General features: G+C 47.1%; 1 protein-coding gene and 1 long non-coding RNA gene across 3 annotated transcripts in view; one reads left to right on the top strand and one right to left on the bottom strand.

Moving 5' to 3' along the window:
* The window catches only part of LOC146355852 (uncharacterized), a 59,325-nt gene extending 48,948 nt beyond the window's left edge, over window positions 1-10,377 (top strand). For both annotated transcript variants that reach the window (XM_084830686.1, XM_084830687.1), the window contains one exon: window positions 8,006-10,377. In XM_084830686.1, coding sequence (XP_084686812.1) covers window positions 8,006-9,756 — 1,751 coding nt within the window. In that variant the 3' untranslated portion in view covers window positions 9,757-10,377. The remainder of the gene's footprint in view (window positions 1-8,005) is intronic.
* A 6,435-nt stretch (window positions 10,378-16,812) lies between these two features.
* LOC146355853 (uncharacterized) lies at window positions 16,813-22,602 on the bottom strand. The gene is made up of 3 exons (XR_014787236.1): window positions 20,984-22,602; window positions 17,945-18,052; window positions 16,813-17,550 (listed from the first exon to the last, which is right to left on the bottom strand). It is a non-coding gene; the product is annotated as an uncharacterized LOC146355853 (long non-coding RNA).
* Between the last annotated feature and the right edge of the window lie 524 nt (window positions 22,603-23,126).

The following is a 23,126-nucleotide window of genomic DNA, read 5'->3' on the forward strand; positions in this document are numbered from 1 at the left end:
ATGGGATGTGTGTCTGTCCGTCAGTGCCATAGCTCCAGGACTGTGAAACCTAGGCACCTGGAACTTGGCATGGGGGGACTCTTAAGGGGACTCTAGGGGTATACACCTCAGGGTTATTCTGTTTTTTTAAAACTCATTAATTAATTTTAATTTTAAATGTTTCCATGTGGTCAAAGCCTGCAATAACATTTTCAGTCACTAGGAGCAGACTTCTGTAACCCATGCATGGCTTTGCCGTGGATGTGGTTTGAAACCAGGGGAGATAAGTAGGCCAAGGAACAGGGTAAAACGCCTTTCTTCTCCCCACTGCTGTGGGGCAATCCTCGCTTAGGGGAATGGTGTGAACACACCGCTCCTTTACAGGGCTGTAGGGGTGCACCTTGGTGTGCTAAGTGAGCATACCTAGGAGGCATGCTTACGCTTAGACAGGGCGGGCACAATGTGTCCAACTCTGGCAGCTGTGTAAGTTTGCTGAAGGCTTCACTGTATCAAACTTTAAAAAAATATATTATTTTTAACAAATATATTTTAGTTGCATTTTCCAACAATAACAAGTGCATCAATCCATCCCTCCCAGTCCTCAAAACTGTATCAAACTAAGGGCTGTTCCAACCCATGTGAACCTGGGTCCATTTGCTTGTGTGTGTGTAGTTTAAAATTGTCTTTAGGTTGCCTTTAAGGGTGGAACCCTCTCAAGGCGGCATATGAAATAAAAGCCATACGAAGTGGACACAATAAAAGTCAATAAGTACATATTCAGTAAATATTCCATAGAAAGAGAAATTACCAATCAAAATATGTGTTGTTGTTGTTGTTTTTAAAAATCAGCTACGTAAGGGCAAGCAATGTGACAAATGTCACACATCCCCTTTGGCCCTGAGGTTTTGCTATGTGTCTCTGCACCATCTCAGGAACAGCGGGTTTTACACTAGATGGGGCCTTTTCAATCAGGGTGCCACAACTGCGGAATGCCTTTGGAGGGTGGGATCTGCCTAGCTTCTTCACTACTCCCCCTTCCGATGGGCAGTGTAAAATGTGATTATTTCAGAAGGACTTTGGGGGAGGGGGAAACACCCATTCACTCGGGGGGTGAGCAACTTATGGCCCTCGAGACGTTTTGGCCTACAACTCCCATCCTCCTTCACCATTAGCTATGGTGGCTAGGGGTTGTAGGCCAAAACATCTTGAGGGCCACGAGTTTCCCACCTCTGCATTAAGCTGCCCTGAGTGCCATTTTTTGGGTAGAAAGGCGAGATATAAATAAAATAACTCATTTACTACTACCCACACTGCAGTGTTCTAGTACTGGGTTTTTTGTTTGTTTTGTCTGTTGTTTTATGACTTTGTGCAGTTTTTAACATTGTATTCACAGTTTACTGTAACTTAATACTGATTTTATTGCTACAGTTAGCCATGTTGGGGAGCCTGTCTGACTAAGAGATGAGGGAAAAATGATAATTTTAGTAAATAAGCCATTCTGGGATAATGAATCAAAGCTGACCTGGGGTTAGAAATCCGTAAGACTCTAGCTTAGATAGATTCAAAGAGGGTTAGGACACAAAACACTTTAATTCTAACCTACTAATCCCCTCCTAACAATCAGACCAGAGTTTAAAGTACATATGGTGGGTAGGGGAGAACTGTAAATAATGAAGTCAGAAGGAAATTAGATGCAGAAAGTACTGACAGTGACAATCATATTATTAACAGCAAAGAGCATTGTGGTACCTCAAAAACTAACAAGTATATTCTGGCAGAAGCTTTCGTGGACACTTCATCAGATGCAAGGTGTTAACCTCAAGTTGGCAGATTTATATACACATGCTGGGGTGGGGATTGTAAATGTGACATCAGAAGGAAATTAAATACTGAAAGTACTGAGGGTGACAGTCACATTATTAATGAAAAAGAGGCTTGTAGAACCTGAAAGACTTAACACATTTATCCTGGCATAAACTTTTACGGATACTGTCCACTTCATCAGATGCACGAAATGTTAGCCTCAAATTGGCAGGTTTATATACACATGCTGGAATAGAATAGAATAGAATAGAATAGAATAGAATAGAATAGAAGGGTTGGAAGGGGCCTACAAGGCCATCGAGTCCAACCCCCTGCTCAATGCAGGAATCCAAGTCAGAGCACCCCTGACAGATGGCTGTCCAGCCTCATCTTGAACGCCTCCAGTGTGGGAGAGCACACCACCTCCCTAGGGAATTGGTTCGATTGTCGTATTGCTCTAACAGTCAGGACGTTTTTCCTGATGTTCAGCCGGAATCTGGCTTCCTGTCACTTGAGCCCATTATTCCATGTCCTGCACTCTGGGATGATCGAGAAGAGATCCTGGCCTTCCTCTCTGTGACAACCTTTCAAGTACTTGAAGAGCACTATCATATCTCCCCTCAGTCTTCTCTTCTCAAGGCTAAACATGACCAGTTCTTTCAGTCTCTCTTCACAGGGCTTTGTTTCCAGTCCCCTGATCATCTTTGTTGCCCTCCTCTGAACCCTCTCCAGTTTGTCTGTATCCTTCTTAAAGTGTGGTGCCCAGAACTGAACACAGTACTCCAGATGAGGCCTAACCAGTGCTGAGTAGAGGGGAACTAGTACTTCCGGGGATTTGGAAGCTATGCTTCTATGAATGCAGCCCAAAAGAGCATTGGCCTTTTTTGCAGCCCCATCACATTGTTGGCTCATATTCAGCTTGTGATCGACAACAATTCCAAGATCCTTCTCGCCTGTAGTGTTGTTGAGCCACGTATCCCCCATCTTGTAACTGTGCATTTGGTTTCTTTTTCCTAGGAGCAGAACTTGGCATTTATCCCTATTAAATGTCGTTCTGTTGTTTTCTGCCCAGCGCTCCAGTCTAACCAGATCACTTTGAATTTTGTTTCTGTCTTCCAAAGTATTAGCTATCCTGCCCAATTTTGTGTCATCTGCAAATTTGATCAGCATTCCCTGCACCTCCTCCTCCAAAGATGTAAACTGTGTGGTCAGAGAGAATTGAAATGCAAAAACAGGATGATAAAACAGACATCAAATTCAACTTTGTGAATGGAACTGTTTAGGTAATCAATACTGTCTGTATTTTGCATTTTAGTTCCTTCTGACAACACAGTTTACATCCCCACACCCCACCCCCAGCATGTGTAAATTTGCCAATTGAAAGTTAACACTTTGCCCACTAGGTAAACTAATTAACACCTGTAGTGTGATAAAAATCCTTTATTCCAATTCAAGCCTCTGGCGATTGAACTGAACCTGCTGATGAATTCTAACTCTGCCGTCTCTAGCTGTAATTTCCCTTTAAGGTCAGTGACAGAGTGTCCTGGGGAGACTGAAGTGTTCTCCCATTGTTTTTTTGCTATCACCATTTCTGATGCTAGCTTTGATTCCATTTACTCTTTCCCATAGAGACTGGCCTGTTTGCCTTATGTAGAATGCAGGCAAGCCTTGCTGAGGGAAGATAGCACACTGGGAGATCTGCAAGTGAATGAGCCCCTAATGTTGCTGGTGACACTATTTGGTCCCTGTCACAGGGCTGCCAGAGTAGGTAGGGGGACAGAGCTGGCATGTGGATTTGTTGCAGGGTCTGGTCCTTATGTCTGTATCCTTGTTATGTGGGCTGTTGTTGCTAGTGAGGAGCTGTTTTCCGTTGTTGGGGTTTATATAAGCAAATACAGGCCTACCACCCCAGAGATCCAGGTCTGGGCAGCATATGTACCTGCCCGGACCCTAAGATCATCTTCAGGGGCCCTTCTCCGTGAGCCCCTGCCAAAGGAAGTGAGGCGGGTGGCTACCAGGGAAGAGGGTCTTACCTGCTGTCGCACCCTGGCTGTGGAATGAGCTCCCTAGCGAGGTTCGCTTGGAGCCTCCTCCTTTCAGCACCAGGTGAAGACCTTTTTCCTCTCCCAGCATTTTAGCACTCTAGTCTTTTAGCTCTGCTGTTTTAAATCTGTATTTTAAATCTCTACGTTGCTGCTAGGTTTTATTCTGGCTGTAATTTTATATTTAAGCTTTTATATTTCATATTGCTTTATGCTGTACTTGTGGTTTTAACTGTTGTGAACTGCCCAGAGAGCTTCGGCTACTGGGCGGTACAGAGATGCAATAAATAAATAATTAAAAAAGATCTCTCCTCAAGAGAGAGAACTAGCTCAGTGGTAAAGCACATACTTTGCAAGCAGAAGGTCCCAGGTTCGATCCCCAGCATCTCCAGGTAAGGCTGGAAAAACTCCTGCCTGAATCCCTGGAGAGGTGCTGCTGCCAGTCAGTGTCGGCAATACTGGGCTAGATGGACCAAGGGTCTGACTTGGTCGAAGGCAGCTTCTTATGTTGCATTGAGATCTTCCCACTCACTTCTTTTAGCCAGAAAAAGAGTCCCCCCCTCCCTCTCTTTTGCCTGGAAGAGTTAGGAAGGGGGGGGGAGCAATAGATTCTGAATAGGAAATTAGATTACTTCAGTAATCCGTAAAATGGTGACCTCCAGAACTGCTGGACTACAGCTTCCATCACCCCCAGCCACCAATGGTCATACTGGCCGGGGGTGATGGAGTTTGTAGCCCAACACATCTGGAGGGCACCAGGTTGGTGTAAGGCAGGGATGCAGAACCTCAGGCCTTGGGGACAAATTTTGCCCTCTGGAGGTCCCAGTCAGGCCCTTTGGGGCTCCCCACATGGCCCCACCCCCTTCCCCTGGTCCTGTCCACTTTCCCACAACCATCGATTGTTTGGTGGTTTCCTAGCTTTTGTGCAGTTTTTTCCCCATTCTAAAAGGTTGAAAGGCCTCTTCTAAGGCTGCATCGCTGGCAGGAAGAGCTTAAGTTAAAATGTCCTGGCATTTGTTGTTACTTTGGCTACACCCCTTCTGGGGCCTTTGGCCCCACCCACCACTGGAATGTGGCCCCAGAGAGCTTCTCTGAAATGGAATGCAGCTCTCGAGCTCAGAGAGGTTCTGCACCCCTGGTGTAATGTGCTGAATTATCACACCTGGGGTGACAGGAAGACAGACATCTGTACTGGGCCATCAAGGACAACAAGCAAAAGCTCCTCAGCCATTATGGAAGGGCTTGGCAGTGGCACTCAGCCTGTAGGGAGAACAAAGGAAAGGATTTTGCTGTGGCCCGCTAGATGTCACACTCTAAATTTACAAAGGAGACACATATGAGCAAACACAGGCACACAAAATCAAGTGTTCTGAAATTAGGCTTTGGGCCTTCAAAAATGGAGCCCTGTAGCCAGTGGAGGCTGGTGGCTCCATTTTCAGTGGGGCTGCAATCTCATTCCTCGTCCCAGTAGTTACCTGGGAACTACAGACCAGTCGGTCGGACATCAATCCCTGGGAAAATTCTGGAGCAGATGATAAAGCAATCCATCTGTAAGCACCTTGAAAACAACACAGTGATTACTTGAAGCCAACATGGATTTGTCAAGAACAAGTCCTGCCAGACGAAACTGATCTTATTTTTTGATCAAGTCACCTCCCTTGTGGACCGTGGGAATGCTGTAGTCAAAATATACCTCGACTTCAGCAAAGCTTTCGACAAAGTGCCCCATGATATCCTGATGAGAAACTAGCTCGAAGTGGGCTAGATGAAACAACGATCCGGTGGATCCACAGTTGGCTACAGAATTGGACTCCCAAGAGTGCTTATCAATGGGTCCTTCTCAAACTGGGGAGAGGTAACGAGTGGGGTACCACAGGGCTCAGTCCTGGGCCCAGTGCTCTTCAACATTTTTATTAATGACTTGGAGGAGGAGGTGCAGGGAATACTGATCAAATTTGCAGATGACACAAAATTGGGCAGAATAGCTAATACTTTGGAAGACAGAAATGGCATTCAAAGTGATCTGGATAGACTGGAGCGCTGGGCAGAAAACAACAGAATGACATTTAATAGGGATAAATGCCAAGTTTTGCACCTAGGAAAAAGAAACCAAATGCACAGTTTCAAGAAGGGGGATACGTGGCTCAACAACACTACAAGCAAGAAGGATCTTGGAATTGTTGTCGATCACAAGCTGAATATGAGCCAACAATGTGATGGGGCTGCAAAAAAGGCCAATGCTCATTTGGGCTGCATTCATAGAAGCATAGCTTCCAAATCCCGGGAAGTACTAGTTCCCCTCTACTCAGCACTGGTTAGGCCTCATCTGGAGTACTGTGTCCAGTTCTGGGCACCCCACTTTAAGATGGATGCAGACAAACTGGAGAGAGTTCAGAGGAGGGCAACAAAGATGATCAGGGGACTGGAAACAAAGCCCTGTGAAGAGAGACTGAAAGAACTGGGCATGTTTAGCCTTGAGAAGACTGAGGGGAGATATGATAGCGCTTCAAGTACTTGAAAGGTTGTCACAGAGAGGAAGGCCAGGATCTCTTCTCAATCATCCCAGAGTGCAGGACACGGAATAATTGGCTCAAGTGACAGGAAGCCAGATTCCGGCTGAACATCAGGAAAAACGTCCTGACTGTTAGAGCAATACGACAATCGAACCAATTCCCTAGGGAGGTGGTGTGCTCTCCTACACTGGAGGCGTTCAAGATGAGGCTGGACAGCCATCTGTCAGGGAGGCTCTGACTTGGATTCCTGCATTGAGCAGGGGGTTGGACTCGATGGCCTTGTAGGCCCCTTCCAACCCCACTATTCTATGATTTTATGATTCAGTCAGAACCAGCCAGAACTCTAAAGGAGCTATCTGAAGTGCTGAAACCTATCCCCCAAATAGGTCCAGCATCCTGGATAGCTCCTTTAGAGTTCTGGCTGGTTCTGACTGAAACCTGGACTGGATTCACAGCCCCACCGAAGTCGGAGCCACCAGCCTCCACTGCCAGTAGCCAAAGATATCAGATTATTCACCCGCCCTTGTTCAGATGCAGAAATACTGTTTTCCTGGGGACAAACACAAAGGGGCCCGGGGTTGTTGCCTCCATGCCTTGCCTGTGGGCTTTGGGGGAAGTATCTGGAAACAGAAGGACCCTCGGTTGGATCTGGCAGGGCTCTTTGTATATTCCTCTGTCAAACCAAGAGCACATGTCAATAATTAAAACTATTTCCTTAAAATTATCCAGTGTGCGTATGTGTATTTTATTTATTATTTATTGTTGCATTTATATCCCACCTTTTTTCCTCTTGCAAGGAACCCAGGGCAGCTTATGGTCCTCCTCGTCCATTGTATCCTCACAACAACCTTGTGAGGTAGGCTAGACTGAGAGTCAATGACTGGCCCAAAGTCATCCAGGGAGCTTCATGGCCGAGTGGGGACTAGAACCCGGATCTCCCAAGTCCCAGTCCAGCACTCTAACCACTGCACCACTCTGGATGGCTCTGTGTGTGTGTGTGTGTGTGTGTGTACTAGTGGGAATAGTATGCATACCAAGTTTCAGGTGCCTAGGTTTCACAGTCTTGGAGTTATGGTGGTAACAGATGGATGTACAGACATACCTCCTCTTTTATTATTATAGATGAACAATAAATAGAAGATGTGGTATCATTTCTCCAATAATACTATTGGGCAATCTAATAATATACTATCTCATACTTTTAAGCTATAAAAAAGTAGAAACAATGGATTTTCAACTAGAATTTAACTTGTTGACAGCAGCAAGAATATGTATAGCTAAATGCTATGCATGTCTACTCAGACATAAGTCCCACTGAGTTGAATGTAACTTACTGCCGCATAAATGTGTATAGGATTGTAGCCTTAATGGCCAAATTGAAGTTAAAATAGTACACAAATAGTTAGGCTTACAGATAACTGCTCTCTATTTTATTAACATTTGGGACAATAAATTTCAGGATACTGTGCAACCATAGATCTTTTATTCATCTTGAATAGCCAAAATGTTAATACAAGGATTTTAAAATGTATTTTTCTCTTTGTTGTCTTTATATGGATGTTATGCATCTGTGTTTTATATAAGATACATGATATTTTTTAAAAAATATGTTTCTTTCAGAATGTATTATGCTTGATTGAAATTGTACTCCTATTTCTGTTGTGTCAGGTGCTTGCCAAGTGAGCAAAAATGAGCAAGAAAATCTTCAATTAGGAGGAGGACTGGAGCAAACTGAACTCAACGGGGTGTCACAGGAGAGAGCAAAAGGAATTATTTACCAGGGGTTGAATGTAGAAGAAACGCTTGGAAGTCAGCAAGGAAGCCCCGCCGAGTCCTGTCCCATGCAAGGAGACTCTCTTTGCAATGACAAAAGTTTACCCAAAGTGACTTTCTGTACGAGAGAAATGGAGGGCCCTGATGGTGGGGGAAGGCACAGCCAGAGCCCTGAACTTCCGAAGCGACGGCCAGCCCGAAGGAGAAAGAAAACACACGTATGCTCGGTGTGTGGGAAAGCCTTTGAACGGCTTTCGATCCTTACTAACCACCTGACCATACACACAGGAGAGAAGCCGTTTCAGTGTTTGGACTGTGGGAAATGCTTTGGTTATAAAGCGCTTCTTGTGAGGCATGAGAAAGGTCATGCTGGAGACAAGCCGTACAAATGCTTACAGTGTGGGAAAACGTTCAGCACCAGTACCATCCTTTCAGATCATGAGAGAATTCACACCGGAGAGAGGCCGTTTACTTGTGTAGACTGTGGGAAGTGCTTTGTTAAGAGAGGCCACCTGATGAGGCATAAACTGACCCACACGGGAGAGAAACGCTACAAGTGCACCGAGTGCGACAAAAGCTTCGGCGATAAATCTCTCCTTACTACCCATAAGAGAAGCCACACAGGGGAGAAGCCATACAGGTGCTCCGAGTGTGGGAAATGCTTCAGTCAAGGCTCGCACCTTATCACTCACAAGAGAATCCACACTGGAGAGAAGCCGCACACGTGTTCACATTGCGGGAACAGCTTCATTCGGCGGTATGATCTTCTCATCCACGAGAGGACACATACAGGAGAGAAACCCTACCAGTGCCCGGAATGTGGGAAAAGCTTCCGTCAGAGCTCGCAGCTTTTTGTCCATGGGAGGATCCACATGGGAGGGAAACCCTACAAATGTGCAGAGTGCGGGAAAAGTTTCCGCTGGGAGAGCAGCATCAAGATGCACATGAAAAACCATGCAGGAGATCGGCCGTATGCCTGCTCGGAATGCGGCAAAAGGTATGGGAAGTCGTCCCACCTTATACGGCACAAGGAAACCCACACGGGAGAGAAGCCATTCAAGTGCGTCAAATGTGGGAAAAGCTTTGCCCAGAGCACCATGCTTTACCTCCACGAAAGAACCCACACAGGAGAGAAGCCCTTCCAGTGCACAGAGTGTGGAAAACGCTTTCGTTGGGAAACCAGCTATCAGTCACACATTAAAAACCACGCCAGGAAGAAACCATATGGATGCTCAGACTGCGACAAGAGCTACGACAAGGAGTCCGAGTTGATTAAGCACCGGAGGACCCACACGGGAGAGAAGCCATTCAAGTGCAGGGAATGTGGGCTCTGTTTTGATCGCATTTCCGCCCTTACGGTGCACCGAAGGATCCACAGAAGCGAGAGGCCGTTTAAATGCTCGGACTGTGGCCGGAGCTACAATAAGGAGCCCGAGCTTATTAAGCACAAAAAAGCCCACACTGCAGAGAAACCGCACAAGTGCCCGGACTGCGGGAAAAGCTTTGATTCAAAGTCTGCCCTGAGAGTGCATCAGAGGATGCACACGGGAGAGAAGCCATACAAATGCTCGGGTTGTGGGAAAAGCTTCAGCCAGAGTTCAAACCTTAAGACACACATGAGAATTCATACAGGAGAGAATGTGTGAGGACACTCTTGAGTGGGAAAACATGCTACACGGATCCTTTCGAAGGAGGGCTACTACAGTTCCCGGTCCCAGATCGCATCTTTACCCCTTCGATAGTGCAAATGTAGCAGGAGAGGTTGCTGTTATTGTGACACTTGTGTTTCTTGGTCCGGTCGTTAAATCTCCTCCTTCATCATCTCTTACAGTAAGCAGGACGCTGATTTTGCCCTACAGCTGCTAAAGGACATAACCTTCCATGTTGTTTGGAGGCAACTGTTTATGCAAATGGGCAGCTCCCCATTAGGGCTGAATCCACAGCAGCCCCAGCTCTCCTGGTGGGCAGCAGCCTGATTAAAGTGGCACAACGAAGTTTGTACCTGTGAGGACTTTTTAATTTTTTGTTTGATGTTTTTAATGTTTTGTTTGAGGGATAGGTTAGGCATTCATTAGGTTTGCCACTTCAGCTGCCTTCTGAAATGTAGCATGTGTTTTTCACCAGGGCTGGTAATATAGTGGTAGAACTATGTGCAGATGTGGTGTGGAATACAGCAGGGTGAGTTTAGAAGAAACGTGGAGCGGTCTTTTTTGTTAAATAAATGTTTTCATTCAGAGTGTGTGCTGATGTTTTCTTTTTGGCTGCCTTTCCCCTTCTTGTTTTGTTTTTGGTGGGGGGGATGATGAGCAGCTGTTGGTCAGTGGGCATGGTTCTCATGTACTATGCAGAAGGTATTGGATTCAAATCCTGGGCAAGGTGGGTGGGTTGCCTGACTGCTGGAGAATGGAAGGGCAGAGGAAGCAGGGGGAAGCACCCTTAGAAACACTGTAGGGAGAGGGGAACAGAGAAGAATGCAGAGATGTGACACTGGCCAGCAGATGGTTGCATATCAAGCTCTGAGAAAGAGTGGTCTTTCTGAGCTGTTAGAGCACAGACTTTTGAAAGTCTCCAAAAGAAAGTCACATCCTTCAGCTGCATTTCTAGAGATTACTTGAATGGAAATCCTACTGTCTTCACCGAACAAGAAGTGTGCTCAGTTACACAGGGATAAAACATGAAAAGAGGCCTAGTTCTCACAGAGGCGGTAAGCCTGTGGTGGGGCTGTACCACTTCAGATTGCAGGTACATCCTTCTCCTCCATGATCTATGCAGCTGATCCCAGTGGGGCTGGTCTTTGTTGTTGTCGTTCAGTCGTGTCCGACTCTTCGTGACCCCATGGACCATAGCACGCCAGGCCTTCCTGTCCTGCGCTCTCTCCCGGAGTGTGCTCAAGTTCATATTCATTGCATCCGTGATGCTATCTAGCCATCTCATCCTCTGCCGTCCCCTTCTCCTTTTGCCTTCAGTCTTTCCCAGCATCAGGGTCTTTTCCAGAGAGTTTTCTCTTCGCATTAGGTGGCCAAAATATTTGAGCTTCACCTTCAGTATCTGTCCTTCCAATGAGCACTCAGGGTTGATTTCCTTTAGGATGGACTGATTTGACCTCCTTACAGTCCAGGGGACTCGTAAGAGTCTTCTCCAGCACCACAGTTCGAAAGCATCAATTCTTCGGCGCTCAGCCTTCCTTATAGTCCAGCTCTCACAGCCATACATTACTGGGAAAACCACAGCTTTGATTAGACGGACCTTTGTCGGCAAGGTGATGTCTCTGCTTCTTACTATGCTGTCTAGGTTTGCCATAGCTTTCCTCCCAAGGAGCAAGCGTCTTTTAATTTCATGGCTACAGTCACCGTCTGCGGTGATCTTGGAGCCCAAGAAAGTAAAATCTGTCACTGCTTCCATTTCTTCCCCTTCTATATGCCAGGAAGTGATGGGGCCAGATGCCATGATCTTCGTTTTTTTAATGTTGAGTTTCAAACCAGCTTTTGCACTCTCCACTTTCACCCTCAACAAGAGGCTCTTGAGATCCTCTTCACTTTCTGCCATTAGGGTGGTATCGTCTGCATATCGGAGGTTGTTGATAATTCTCCCAGCAATCTTAATTCCGACCTGTGGTTCATCCAACCCGGCATTTCTCATGATGTACTCTGCATATAAGTTAAATAAGCAGGGTGACAATATGCAGCCTTGTCGTACTCCTTTCCCAATTTTGAACCACTCGGTTGTTCCATGTCTGGTTCTTACTGTTGCTTCTTGACCCTCGTACAGGTTTCTCAGGAGACAGGTAAGGTGGTCTGGTACTCCCATCACTTTAAGAATTTGCCAGAGTTTGTTGTGATCCACACAATCAAAGGCTTTAGCGTAGTCAATGAAGCAGAAATAGACGTTTTTCTGGAATTCTCTTGCTTTCTCCATGATGCAGCGAATGTTGGCGATTTGATCCCTAGTTCCTCTGCCTCTTCGAAACCCAGCTTGTACTTCCGGTAGTTCTCGATTCGCATACTGCTGAAGCCTAGCTTGTAGGATTTTGAGCATAACCTTGCTGGCATGTGAAATGAGCGCAATTGTGCAGTAGTTTGAACACTCTTTGGCGTTGCCCTTCTTTGGAATTGGAATGTAAACTGACCTTTTCCAGTCTTGCGGCCATTGTTGAGTGTTCCAAATTTGTTGGCATATTGAATGCAGCACTTTAAAAGCATCATCTTTTAGGATTTTAAATAGCTCAGCTGGAATACTGTCATCTCCACTAGCTTTGTTGTTAGTAATGCTTCCTAAGGCCCACTTGACTTCACTTTCTAGGATGTCCAGCTCAAGTTCAGTGACTGCACTATCATGGCTATCAGGGACATTCAAATCTTTCCTGTATAGTTCTTCTGTGTATTCTTTCCACCTCTTCTTAATCTCAACTGCTTCTGTTAGGTCCCTGCCTTTGTCCTTTATCATGCCCGTCTTTGCACAAAACGTTCCCTTGAGATCTCCGATTTTCTTGAAGAGCTCTCTAGTCTTTCCCATTCTGTTGTTTTCCTCGATTTCTTTGCATTGTTCATTTAAGAAGGCCTTCTTGTCTCTCCTTGCTATTCTCTGGAACTCTGCATTCAGTTGGATATCTCTTCCCCTTTCTCCCTTGCTTTTCGCTTCCCTTCTTTCCTCAGCTACTTGTAAAGCCTCATCAGACAGCCACTTGGCTTTCTTGCATTTCTTTTTCTTTGGGATGGATTGAGTTGCTGCCTCCTGAACAATGTTACGGACCTCTGTCCATAGTTCCTCAGGCACTCTGTCTATCAGGTCTAATCCCTGAAATCTATTCCTCACCTCCACTGTGTATTCATCAGGGATATGATTTAGGTCATACCTGAATGGTTTAGTGGTTTTCCCTACGTTCTTCAATTTAAGCCGAAATTTTGCAAGAAGCAGCTCATGATCTGAGCCACAGTCAGCTCCAGGTCTTGTTTTTACTGACTGTATAGAGCTCCTCCATCTTTGGCTGCAAAGGGCATAATCAATCTGATTTCGATATTGACCATCTGGTGATGTCCATGTGTAGAGTCGTCTCTTGTGCTGTTGGAAAAGCGTGTTTGCTATGATCAGCGTGTTCTCTTGGCAAAACTCTATTAGCCTTTGTCCTGCTTCATTTTGTACACCAAGACCATGCTTGCCTGTTATCCCGGTGATTTCTTGACTTCCTACTTTAGCATTCCAATCCCCTATGATGAAGAGGACATCTTTTTTTGGTGTTGGTTCTAGAAGGTGTTGTAGGTCTTCATAGAACCGATCAACCTCAGCTTCTTCGGCATCAGTGGTTGGGGCATAGACTTGAATTACTGTGATGTTGAATGGTTTGCCTTGGATTTGTACTGAGATCATTTTGTCGTTTTTGAGATTGTACCCCAGTACTGCTTTTCCCACCCTTTTGTTGACTATGAGTGCTACTCCATTTCTTCTAAGGGATTCTTGCCCACAATAGTAGATATGATGGTCACCTGAATTAAATTCGCCCATGCCTGTCCATTTTAGTTCGCTGATTCCCAAGATGTCGATGTTCAATCTTGCCATCTCATGTTTGACCACCTCTAGCTTACCTTGATTCATTGATCTGACATTCCAGGTTCCTAAACAATATTGTTCTTTACAGCATCGGATTTTCTTTTCACCACCAGACACATCCACAGCTGAGTGTCCTTTCGGGTTTGGCCCAGCCGCTTCACTCTTTCTGGCGCTACTTGGAAATACCCTCTGCTCTTCCCCAGTAGTATATTGGACACCTTCCGACCTGAGGGGCTCATCTTCTGGCGTCATCTCTTTTAGCTTTGTGTTACGTTCCATGGGGTTTTCTTGGCAAGAATACTGGAGTGGGTTGCCATTTCCTTCTCCAGTGGACCACATTTTGTCAGAACTCTCTGCCATGACCTGTCCGTCTTGGGTGGCCCTGCACGGCATAGCTTATGGCTTCACTGAGTTACACAAGCCCCTTCGCCACAACAAGGCAGTGATCAATGAAGGGGCTGGTCTTACCCCATTCCAACCGGCTTAGGAGCAAACATGTGATACTCTGGGGCAGCTGTCCCCGACCTGGTCCAAGGGAAGGCAACCTTGTGCTTTCCAGATGTTTTGGACTATATCTCCCAGCCAGCTTGGCCAGTGGCCAGGGATTATGGGAATTGTCATCCAAAACAATTACTCAATAATTGCTGAGCATTACTCAAATACAGCAGGGCATGTCAACTCAACAAACAAGTCAACTCTGTTAAATGAAGAGAAAGCTCTGCTTTTGGGTGGGGGAAGACGGCAAATTGCCAGAGCCAGCCTAAAATTTTCAAGCCCCTTTCTGAAGTGTGACAGATGCTGGAGGGAGCAATCCTACAACCCATCGACACGACTTGGGGGGGGGGCATAGGATCCTTTGGATTCCTGGATCTGAAGTTGGAGACAGCACTCCAGCCTCAGAGCCAGGAATTAGAGCTGCCCACCCCCTCCCTGTTGCAACTGGCACAGAAAGAATTGAAGTGACCTTGTAGAGGAGGAAAAGGGCTGTGTTGGTGAGAGGGTGGTGAGGCTGGCTTATGCCCCCAGGCCTTCCCAATCTCCTTCCCTCCTGCTCACCGGAGAGCCCCAGCTAAATGGCTGAAAACACCCGTCTAGCCAAAATACAAAGAGAGAGGAATGGGAAGGCAGAGATCGCCTCCGCCACTCCTGCTCCGCGTTAATGGCCATAAGCCTCCAGGTCGTCACAGAATTGTGCCCTAAGACTTTAACGTGAGCAACTTGGGGTGCAATCCTATGCATGTTTAGACAGAAAAAAGTCCTACAGCTCCCAGCATTCCCCAGCCAGTAGCGCTGGCTAGGGAATGCTGGGAGTTTAGGGCTTTTTTCTGTCTAAACATGCATAGGATTGTGATTTAATGCAGACAGCAGCTCACTCCACACCAAATATCCCCATCTGCTTATGCCCATCATGACAACCCAGGATACACGCCAAGCACGGTGGCTTAGAGCAGGATCAAGCAGGCAAGCGAAGCAGAAGCAGCCAAATGGACCGAGCAGGGAGCAGGTGGAGCCGGGGGAACGCAAGCGGAAGAGATGCTTCCAGGCGCAGAGACCAGCCCCCCAGCTGTCTCTTTCTGCTTCCTTTTAAACTGGTCCCCAGAAGGCTCGAAATAATGACAGCAGGCGGCCCAAATCTCCTGTGTTCAGGCAAACTTGCACTCAAAGGGCGAGCAGGAGGGAGGACTGAACCCTGACCCTCAGCATCACAGAGCTCAAAGAGGAGAGAAAAAAGCAGCCAATCAATATTGCATCACTTTAATGAAAGCATTCTGGCATGGGAGCAACAGGATGGGGAGAACAAAAAGCGATCTCAATGCAGCCTCAAGAGACAAACCAACTAGAATATCGGGTTCCGATACAGATTCACATTGGCTTAAAAATAACACTTGGTCAGGCAGTGTACACCTGGAACTACCCTCATGGTAATTTGGACGCACAGAGTCACTAGGAGGCAATGGCACCAGGCAACCAGAATGTCTATCACAGGACGACACTGCTGGCTGGCTGGCTGACTCCAAGTGACATTCATTGGCCAGACCCAGCCATGCCGACAGATGTTTCGGCCACAAGTTGAGCACTGATACAGTTGGTCCCTCCTCTATTGGTTCTTAAGGCTTAATTGGTCAATGCAACTCTGTTTATTTATATGCTTTCTCCTGGGTTTGAATCTTTTAAAATGAAGGGCTTTACTCCATTTGAAGATCTTCCCACATTCCGGTCACTGCTAGGGTTTGCAGGATTCCTCCCTATGGGTGATATGTGGTTTCATGCTGTTGCCATCATGGAAGCTCATTCCCACACTGAGCATTTATAGGGCTTCTCCCTGGTATGTATTCTTTTATGCGATTAAGGGCACAAGCTTATGGCTTGGGGCTTTAGACAGAAAAAAATTCTACAACTCCCAGGATTCCCCAACCAGCAAAAAAAGTGTCACAACTCCCAGCATTCCCCAGCCTGCATAACTCCAAGCATTCCTCACCAGAAAAAATGTCCTAGTTCCCAGCATTGCTATGCTGGCTGGGGGATGCTGGGAGTTGTAGGACTTTTTTTCTGTCTAAACATGCATAGGATTGTACCCTTAAGGTCTGTGCTGCAACTGAAGTTCTTCTTGGAATCGAACATTTATAGGGCATATCCCCTGTGTGGATTGTGTGATGCCTACTTTCCAACTGAAGCTCTTCCCATGTTCAGAGCATTTATATGGTTTCTGCCCTGTGTGAATTCTTTGACTGATTTTAAGGACTTTGCTCTGATTGAAGCTCTTTCCAGATTCTGTGCATTTATGGGGCTTCTCCCCTGTATGTATTCTTTGATGCTGCTTACGCTCCTAATGAACCTCTTTCCACACTCACAAGCACTGATGTGGTTTCTCCCCTGTGTGAATTCTTTGATGTACTTTAAGGACAGAGCTAGAACAGAAATTCATTCCACACTCTGAGCTTTCCCCCATGTGAATTCTTTGATGCGATTTAAGGTTTGTGCTCTGATTGAAGTTTTTCCACATTCTGCACATTTATAGGGCTTCTCCTCATTCTTTGATGTAAGTCAAGGTCTGAGCTGCAACTAAATTGGTTCTCACACTCCGAGCATTTAAATATTTTCTCTTCTGCATGAATTCTTTGACTTTTGTGGAGGAATTTTAAGACATGAATCTCCGATACTCTCAAGATCTGGTTTATTCCTGAAACAACGCAGCTGTGTGGTAGACTCAGGCCTAGGGAAAAAAGAACACACCCCACTGCCATATTCCATGAGATTATATACTTTTCCTTATGTAGCATAAGTACATCTGCACAAGCTCAGAGATAACAACCACCGTATAAGCAAGGGAAACAATTTCAGCATACACTAGCCATTTCCTGTAGAACAAGCTATTCAGTAAAACAAAAGCATATATTCTTAAGTAACTCACTAAACTGGAATTTTCTAGTTTGGGGTACATTTTGTCCCAAAAACTATTTGTGGTTATCAGTTCTACACAGAAAGCAACTCCTTCTACACTCTATGCAATTCTCGCTTGGCCTTCACTAGTTCACCATGCTTTGCAACATTTTTATCACACTCTGGTCTTGAGAGAGACCTTAGTTCCTACTTCCTAACACTTATGCACTTTCTGGTACTTTTCCACACTCCTGCACAAGCCTCTATTCCAGCTTTCCCCAACCTGATGCCCTCCACACTTTCGGTAAGGTGTATCCACTGAATGAAACTCTTTCCACACTCAGAGCATTTCTATGCTTTCTCCCCATTGTGAATAATATTTTTGTTTCCTTCAAAAGGTTCTTCTGGTATTGGACTTTCATGGAAGCCAGCCCCCACAGGATTGGTTCATTTCTGTTCATCCTCAGTTTTCCTTCTCTGCCATTCATTGTTTTAATTTCTCTCTCTCCCATCAGCTGAAAGCATAAGAGAAAAATCTTGCTTAAATCGGAGAGGGAGAGAAACAGCGAGCTAAACATGTGTCGGGGAGAGAAATAGTGAGTCTAGCTGCTGGGAGGGAGGGGAAAATAGTAAGGCAAAGGGATAGAGGGGAGAGGAAGAGCAAGGCTAGGGGCTAGAATGGGAAAGAAAGAAGGTGGCTCCGGATGGGGAAATAGTGAGGAAAGGGACTGGGTGGAGAAAAACAGCAAGGCTAGAGGCTGGAAGTGGGGAGAGAGAGAGAGAGAGAGAGAAGTGGAAAGGGCTGTGCAGACAGAAGAAGATTGGGTGCGTTCAGGAAGCTGCTCTTTCTTTTTCTTCTTGCCTGCTGAACAGCAGATCAGTGGCAGGTTCAGGAACAGGAACCCCTACCTGTTGCAGCTCCACACCAACTGTATCCATTCTACCACAGAGAGGAGGAGGCCTAGAAGGACCCCCCCCCCAGTGTCAGTTCACTCTCTCTGAATGTCGTTCCATTTCCTGCAAAGAAGACACAGAACGTGGGAAGACGTTTTATACTTCAGAAGCATTTTGCATTTTAGTTCCTTGAGAATGTCTTTCCCCACATTGCTTCTGGGTATCATTCAAAGTCAGTGGAGGCTGGTGGCTCTGATGTCAGTGGGGTGGTGAATCCAAGATGTGTTTCGGTCAGAACCAGTCGGAACTGTAAAGGAGCTATCCAAGGTGTGAACTCTGTAAGTTGCTATCCAAGTTACCTTGAATAGCTCCTTCAGAGTTCTGACTGGTTCAGACCAATATCATAGTTCAGTTTTTTCAAGAGAGGGCAACATTTATAACAGTATTTTCAGGATTTAACTTTTGTGGCTCTCAGAAAGGCTTTTACAGCCCTGCGTTTTCAAACTGGGCCGACAGCTTATTTGGATGAGAAGTACATTAGTATCCCTTTGGCTCAGCAGACCTGCATTTGTGGCTGTGGGGAAGTTGAGGATATGATACATTATCTTCTTCATTGCCCCTTGTATGAGGAACCTAGGACCCACTTTTGGGGGGAACTTCTTGAAAAGCAAAGCAGGCAGGTCTCCTGTGGAAATCATTTGTGATCTACTGGCAGACTATAGCAAATCTATTACAATGAGGGTCGCATCTTTTGCAGTAGCAACTCAAAAAATCCACCGTAACTTTTTAATAACATCTGCGGTGAATTGCCAAGGGGATCATTTAATATAACATAAAGTTGCATGAGCTTGTCCAGCTTGTTCGTTTGGTATAATTGTGTTACATGATACTGTTTTAATTCTTAGCACCAGTTTTTAATGAACTTATTCATTGTAGTGTTTGCATGGTTATTCTGTTTTATTGTGGCCTGACCTTTGCATTTTTATTTTTTATTGTTTGTATAGCCCCCGGATTCTGTTTTTAGGTATTCATTATTTGATGTTTTCACTTTTGTTGTTGTTGTTGTTCAGTCGTTCAGTCGTGTCCGACTCTTCGTGACCCCATGGACCATAGCACGCCAGGCCTTCCTGTCCTGCGCTCTCTCCCGGAGCGTGCTCAAGTTCATATTCATTGCATCCGTGATGCTATCTAGCCATCTCATCCTCTGCCGTCCCCTTCTCCTTTTGCCTTCAGTCTTTCCCAGCATCAGGGTCTTTTCCAGAGAGTTTTCTCTTCGCATTAGGTGGCCAAAATATTTGAGCTTCAGCTTCAGGATCTGTCCTTCCAATGAGCACTCAGGGTTGATTTCCTTTAGGATTGACTGATTTGACCTCCTTGCAGTCCAGGGGACTCGTAAGAGTCTTCTCCAGCACCACAGTTCGAAAGCATCAATTCTTCGGCGCTCAGCCTTCCTTATAGTCCAGCTCTCACAGCCATACATTACTACTGGGAAAACCATAGCTTTGATTAGACGGACCTTTGTCGGCGAGGTGATGTCTCTGCTTCTTACTATGCTGTCTAGGTTTGCCATAGCTTTCCTCCCAAGGAGCAAGCGTCTTTTTAATTTCATGGCTACAGTCACCGTCTGCGGTGATCTTGGAGCCCAAGAAAGTAAAATCTGTCACTGCTTCCATTTCTTCCCCTTCTATATGCCAGGAAGTGATGGGGCCAGATGCCATGATCTTAGTTTTTTTAATGTTGAGTTTCAAACCAGCTTTTGCACTCTCCTCTTTCACCCTCAACAAGAGGCTCTTGAGATCCTCTTCGCTTTCTGCCATTAGGGTGGTATCGTCTGCATATTGGAGGTTGTTGATAATTCTCCCAGCAATCTTACAGCCATATCGTAACTTGCATTTGTAAAGGCCTTTGTGCTATGGACAAATAACAAACAAACAAGGACTGGTTCTAACCTTAACCCGGAGAGGATACATCACTCCACTGACATCGGAGTCACCAGCCTCCACTGTTCAAAGTGCTGGTTCATAATTTTAAAATGTCTTAATCTACTGAAACAAAACTCTTTTTCTGAACATGTTAAGAGAGACTAGAGAGAAGAACCTCTCCCCATCCCACTCCAATGAGCCTGAATGGGACTGCAAAAGCAATTCGTGGACATCAGGCATATTTGAGAGAGGGAGACCATGCTCAAATATGCCTCGCTAATCCCTATCCAGTAAAGTAGCACCACGTGCACTACCCATCTGAGCAGCAACCTCTGGGCAGTTTCTGATGGAGCTTTCTCTGCCTCAAGGAAACCTGTGGCCACTTGGCTAACACCCCTGCATACGAAACAGGAGTGAGGAACCCAGGCAGGGAAGAGGGAACGGGATTTACTACCCGCTGTGCCTTTGGCAGGTGAGCACATAAGGATCTGTGCACTCGGGCTAATAGTTCAGCCCTGGCAATAGCTAAGGACCAGAACAGGCCACTGCAAACTCTCTCCTAAAACCAACCAGGAGGAAAGGGAGAAGTTCCCAGTTCCCTGAAGCTCAGGAGCTTCCATTGTAAACACAGCAGTTTGGTGTTTACAAATCATAGAATCATAGAATAGTAGGGTTGGAAGGGGCCTACAAGGCCATCGAGTCCAACCCCCTGCTCAATGCAGGAATCCAAGTCAGAGCATCCCTGACAAATGGCTGTCCAGCCTCGTCTTGAAGGCCTCCAGTGTGGGAGAGCCCACCACCTCCCCAGGTAATTGGTTCCATTGCCGTATTGCTCTGACACTCAGGAAGTTTTTATGATAATCCTGTTCTGCTGAGAGGACTGTGCTCTGGGTGAAGAGTGATCCCCTCCTTCCCTGGAACATCACAACCCCTTTCAGGTGTCTTGTGATCCCCCAAAGAGGACCTGCTCTACACATTAAGACCCTCCTTATGGAGGAGGGGCTGGGAAGTGTGTGTGTGGGAGGAGAGATTGAGACATCCCTACCTTGGATGACATTCCAAAGAAGCTGGCTACTGGTGAGGGGTTTAAAGATCTCAGTCCCTTGGGGCTGGTGGGATGAAATGCTCTCACCTGCTGCTCTTCTGGCTTCCTGTCCTCTGCCTGGCTCAGCCTTGAGGAAGCCTTCTGCCAAGGCCACCGCCTGGGAACTGGTCTCGCTCTGCATTCTCACCCAGCTCACCATCTCCCCTGGCTGGATGGTCAGGAACTGCTCCAGGATTATCAGGTCCAGCATCTGAGGTTTCATGTACCTTTCTGGCTTCAGCCACTGACAGCAAAAGCGCTGGAGTCAGCTGCAAAACTCTTGGGGCCCCTTGGCATCGGGTAGCAAACTCCTCTGAAGTGCTAGTGCTCAACATCTGAGCTGGGGTTGTTCCGACCCAGGTTCTCCTGCACTCTTCTTTCCCAGAGCTCTGCACCGCTCCCATCCTGGATGATTCAGAGGCCCTTCCCTGTCTCGGGGCCAGCTAAGTCTTGCTCTTCCATCTTCACTCTCTGCTCCATTTCAGCCTCCAACAGCACTCGGAGGGTCTCCTTGCTCTGCTGCCCATTTCCTTCCTGAGGCAAGGGCTGCCTGAATTTGCTGTGAGCAGATGACATCTTGCAAAGGCTACAAGCCCATCTCCGCATCCACATATTACACTCACCAAGCCAAAAGATTATTCTGGCTAAGGAAGACAGGTGAACACCAGGCTCAGAGGGACACTAGAAACAGGGGGTGGGAGAGGCAGGGAGTTCCTCCTCCTAAGAGAACCCAAACCATCTGGGTTCAGAACCGGACTAGTCGGTGGAGCATCTTGAGCATTGCACCCAGCCTCACAACTCTCCCATCCCTAACATGTCCTCCCCTTGAGCCACCTACCTACAACAGGTGTGTCTACTTCACCCCCAAAAGCCCATTAGAAGATCCCTCCTACGTTTGAATCCTACAAACATGAACTAGTTTGAAACCGGTTTCATTGCCTACACATTCACAAGGCCCAGTTTTTGCAGTCTTTTTGTCTCTCCCAGAAAGGTGCTGTTGCAGATTACCGGCTTAAGAGCGGGGAGAGGAAAAGCTACAAGATCACCCAGCCACCTGGGGGGCTCTCTTGTCCCACCCACACTCTGCCCCAAAGCTGCCAAGCTGCCTCCTCTATTTTCTGGCTGGGCCTCTCTCCTCCCGGGCACTTTCTTCCCACTCCCATCCTCGGAGCAGGTTTCAGATTTTTGAGAGCCCCTGAGCAAGACACCCTCCATGGGCTTCCTTCCTCAGTGGGTCTGCCTTCTCAGCGCCATTCTCGCCGGCTGCTCTTGCTCCGGGCTCCTCTTTCCCATCATCGCTCCCACTTGCTTGCTTGGCAGGCAGGCAGGGAGGGAGGGAGCAAGCAGGCCCTGGCGTCTGCTGCGCCTCCCCCTCACCCCCACCGCTGCCTGGGCCAGAGCGAGAGGCAGGGGAACAAGCAGGTTGCAATGGCGAAGGGGAGGAGCGACTCCAGGGGGCTCTTGTCAGGGGGCCCCTGCTGGGATGCGGCCCCTTGGCAGGTGCCCGACCAGGCCTACCCTGCCCATCATCCCGGGGCGGGGGAGCATGCACCTTGCACTCGCCAGCTCCCTTGCAGGGACAGAGGCCGCAGACCGCACTCCCGCGTCCCGGGCTCCTTTCCCAGGTGAGAAGAGTGGGACAGGAAGTGAGTGGAATCACCCCATCAGGTGCCTCTCTAGGAGGCGGCACTCTCGCACTTTAACCCTGTCTGGCCGGCTGCAAAATGGCTGGCGGAGTTCTTCCACCCAAGGGCTTCTTGCAGAAAACGTGGGCCGGGGAGTGGTTCTGGGTTGAGTCCTCCGGGGGGCTCCGTGCTCCGACCATCCCCGCCCTCTGCCTGGCCAATGCCAGCCCTGCCGCCGGTTCTTTCTCCTGCCCGCCCCAGGCAAGCGAAATCTTCTTTGCTGGGCTGGGTATGGGGAGAGAGAAAGAGAGGGACGGAGGGACCGAGAGTTAAGGCCACCGCCTGCCTTCCTGGGGAGACAAAGCGATGCGAATCAGACCTGTAGCCAAGGGAGGGCCCCCCTACATTTTCTCTGCCCCCTAATTTTTTTTTACAAACAAAATAATTAAATAACAGTGTACAATTTTGTCTTTAAGAGTCCTGCACACCAGATGAACTGCCCCCCCCACTTTTGTGGTGGCCCCCACAAACTTTTAGGCTGGCTACGAGCCTGATGTGAATTTGGG

The sequence above is a fragment of the Heloderma suspectum genome, chromosome 2 (genome assembly GCF_057233095.1).
Source record: "Heloderma suspectum isolate Gila_16-S chromosome 2, 16-S_ref, whole genome shotgun sequence".
Lineage (NCBI taxonomy): Eukaryota > Metazoa > Chordata > Lepidosauria > Squamata > Helodermatidae > Heloderma > Heloderma suspectum.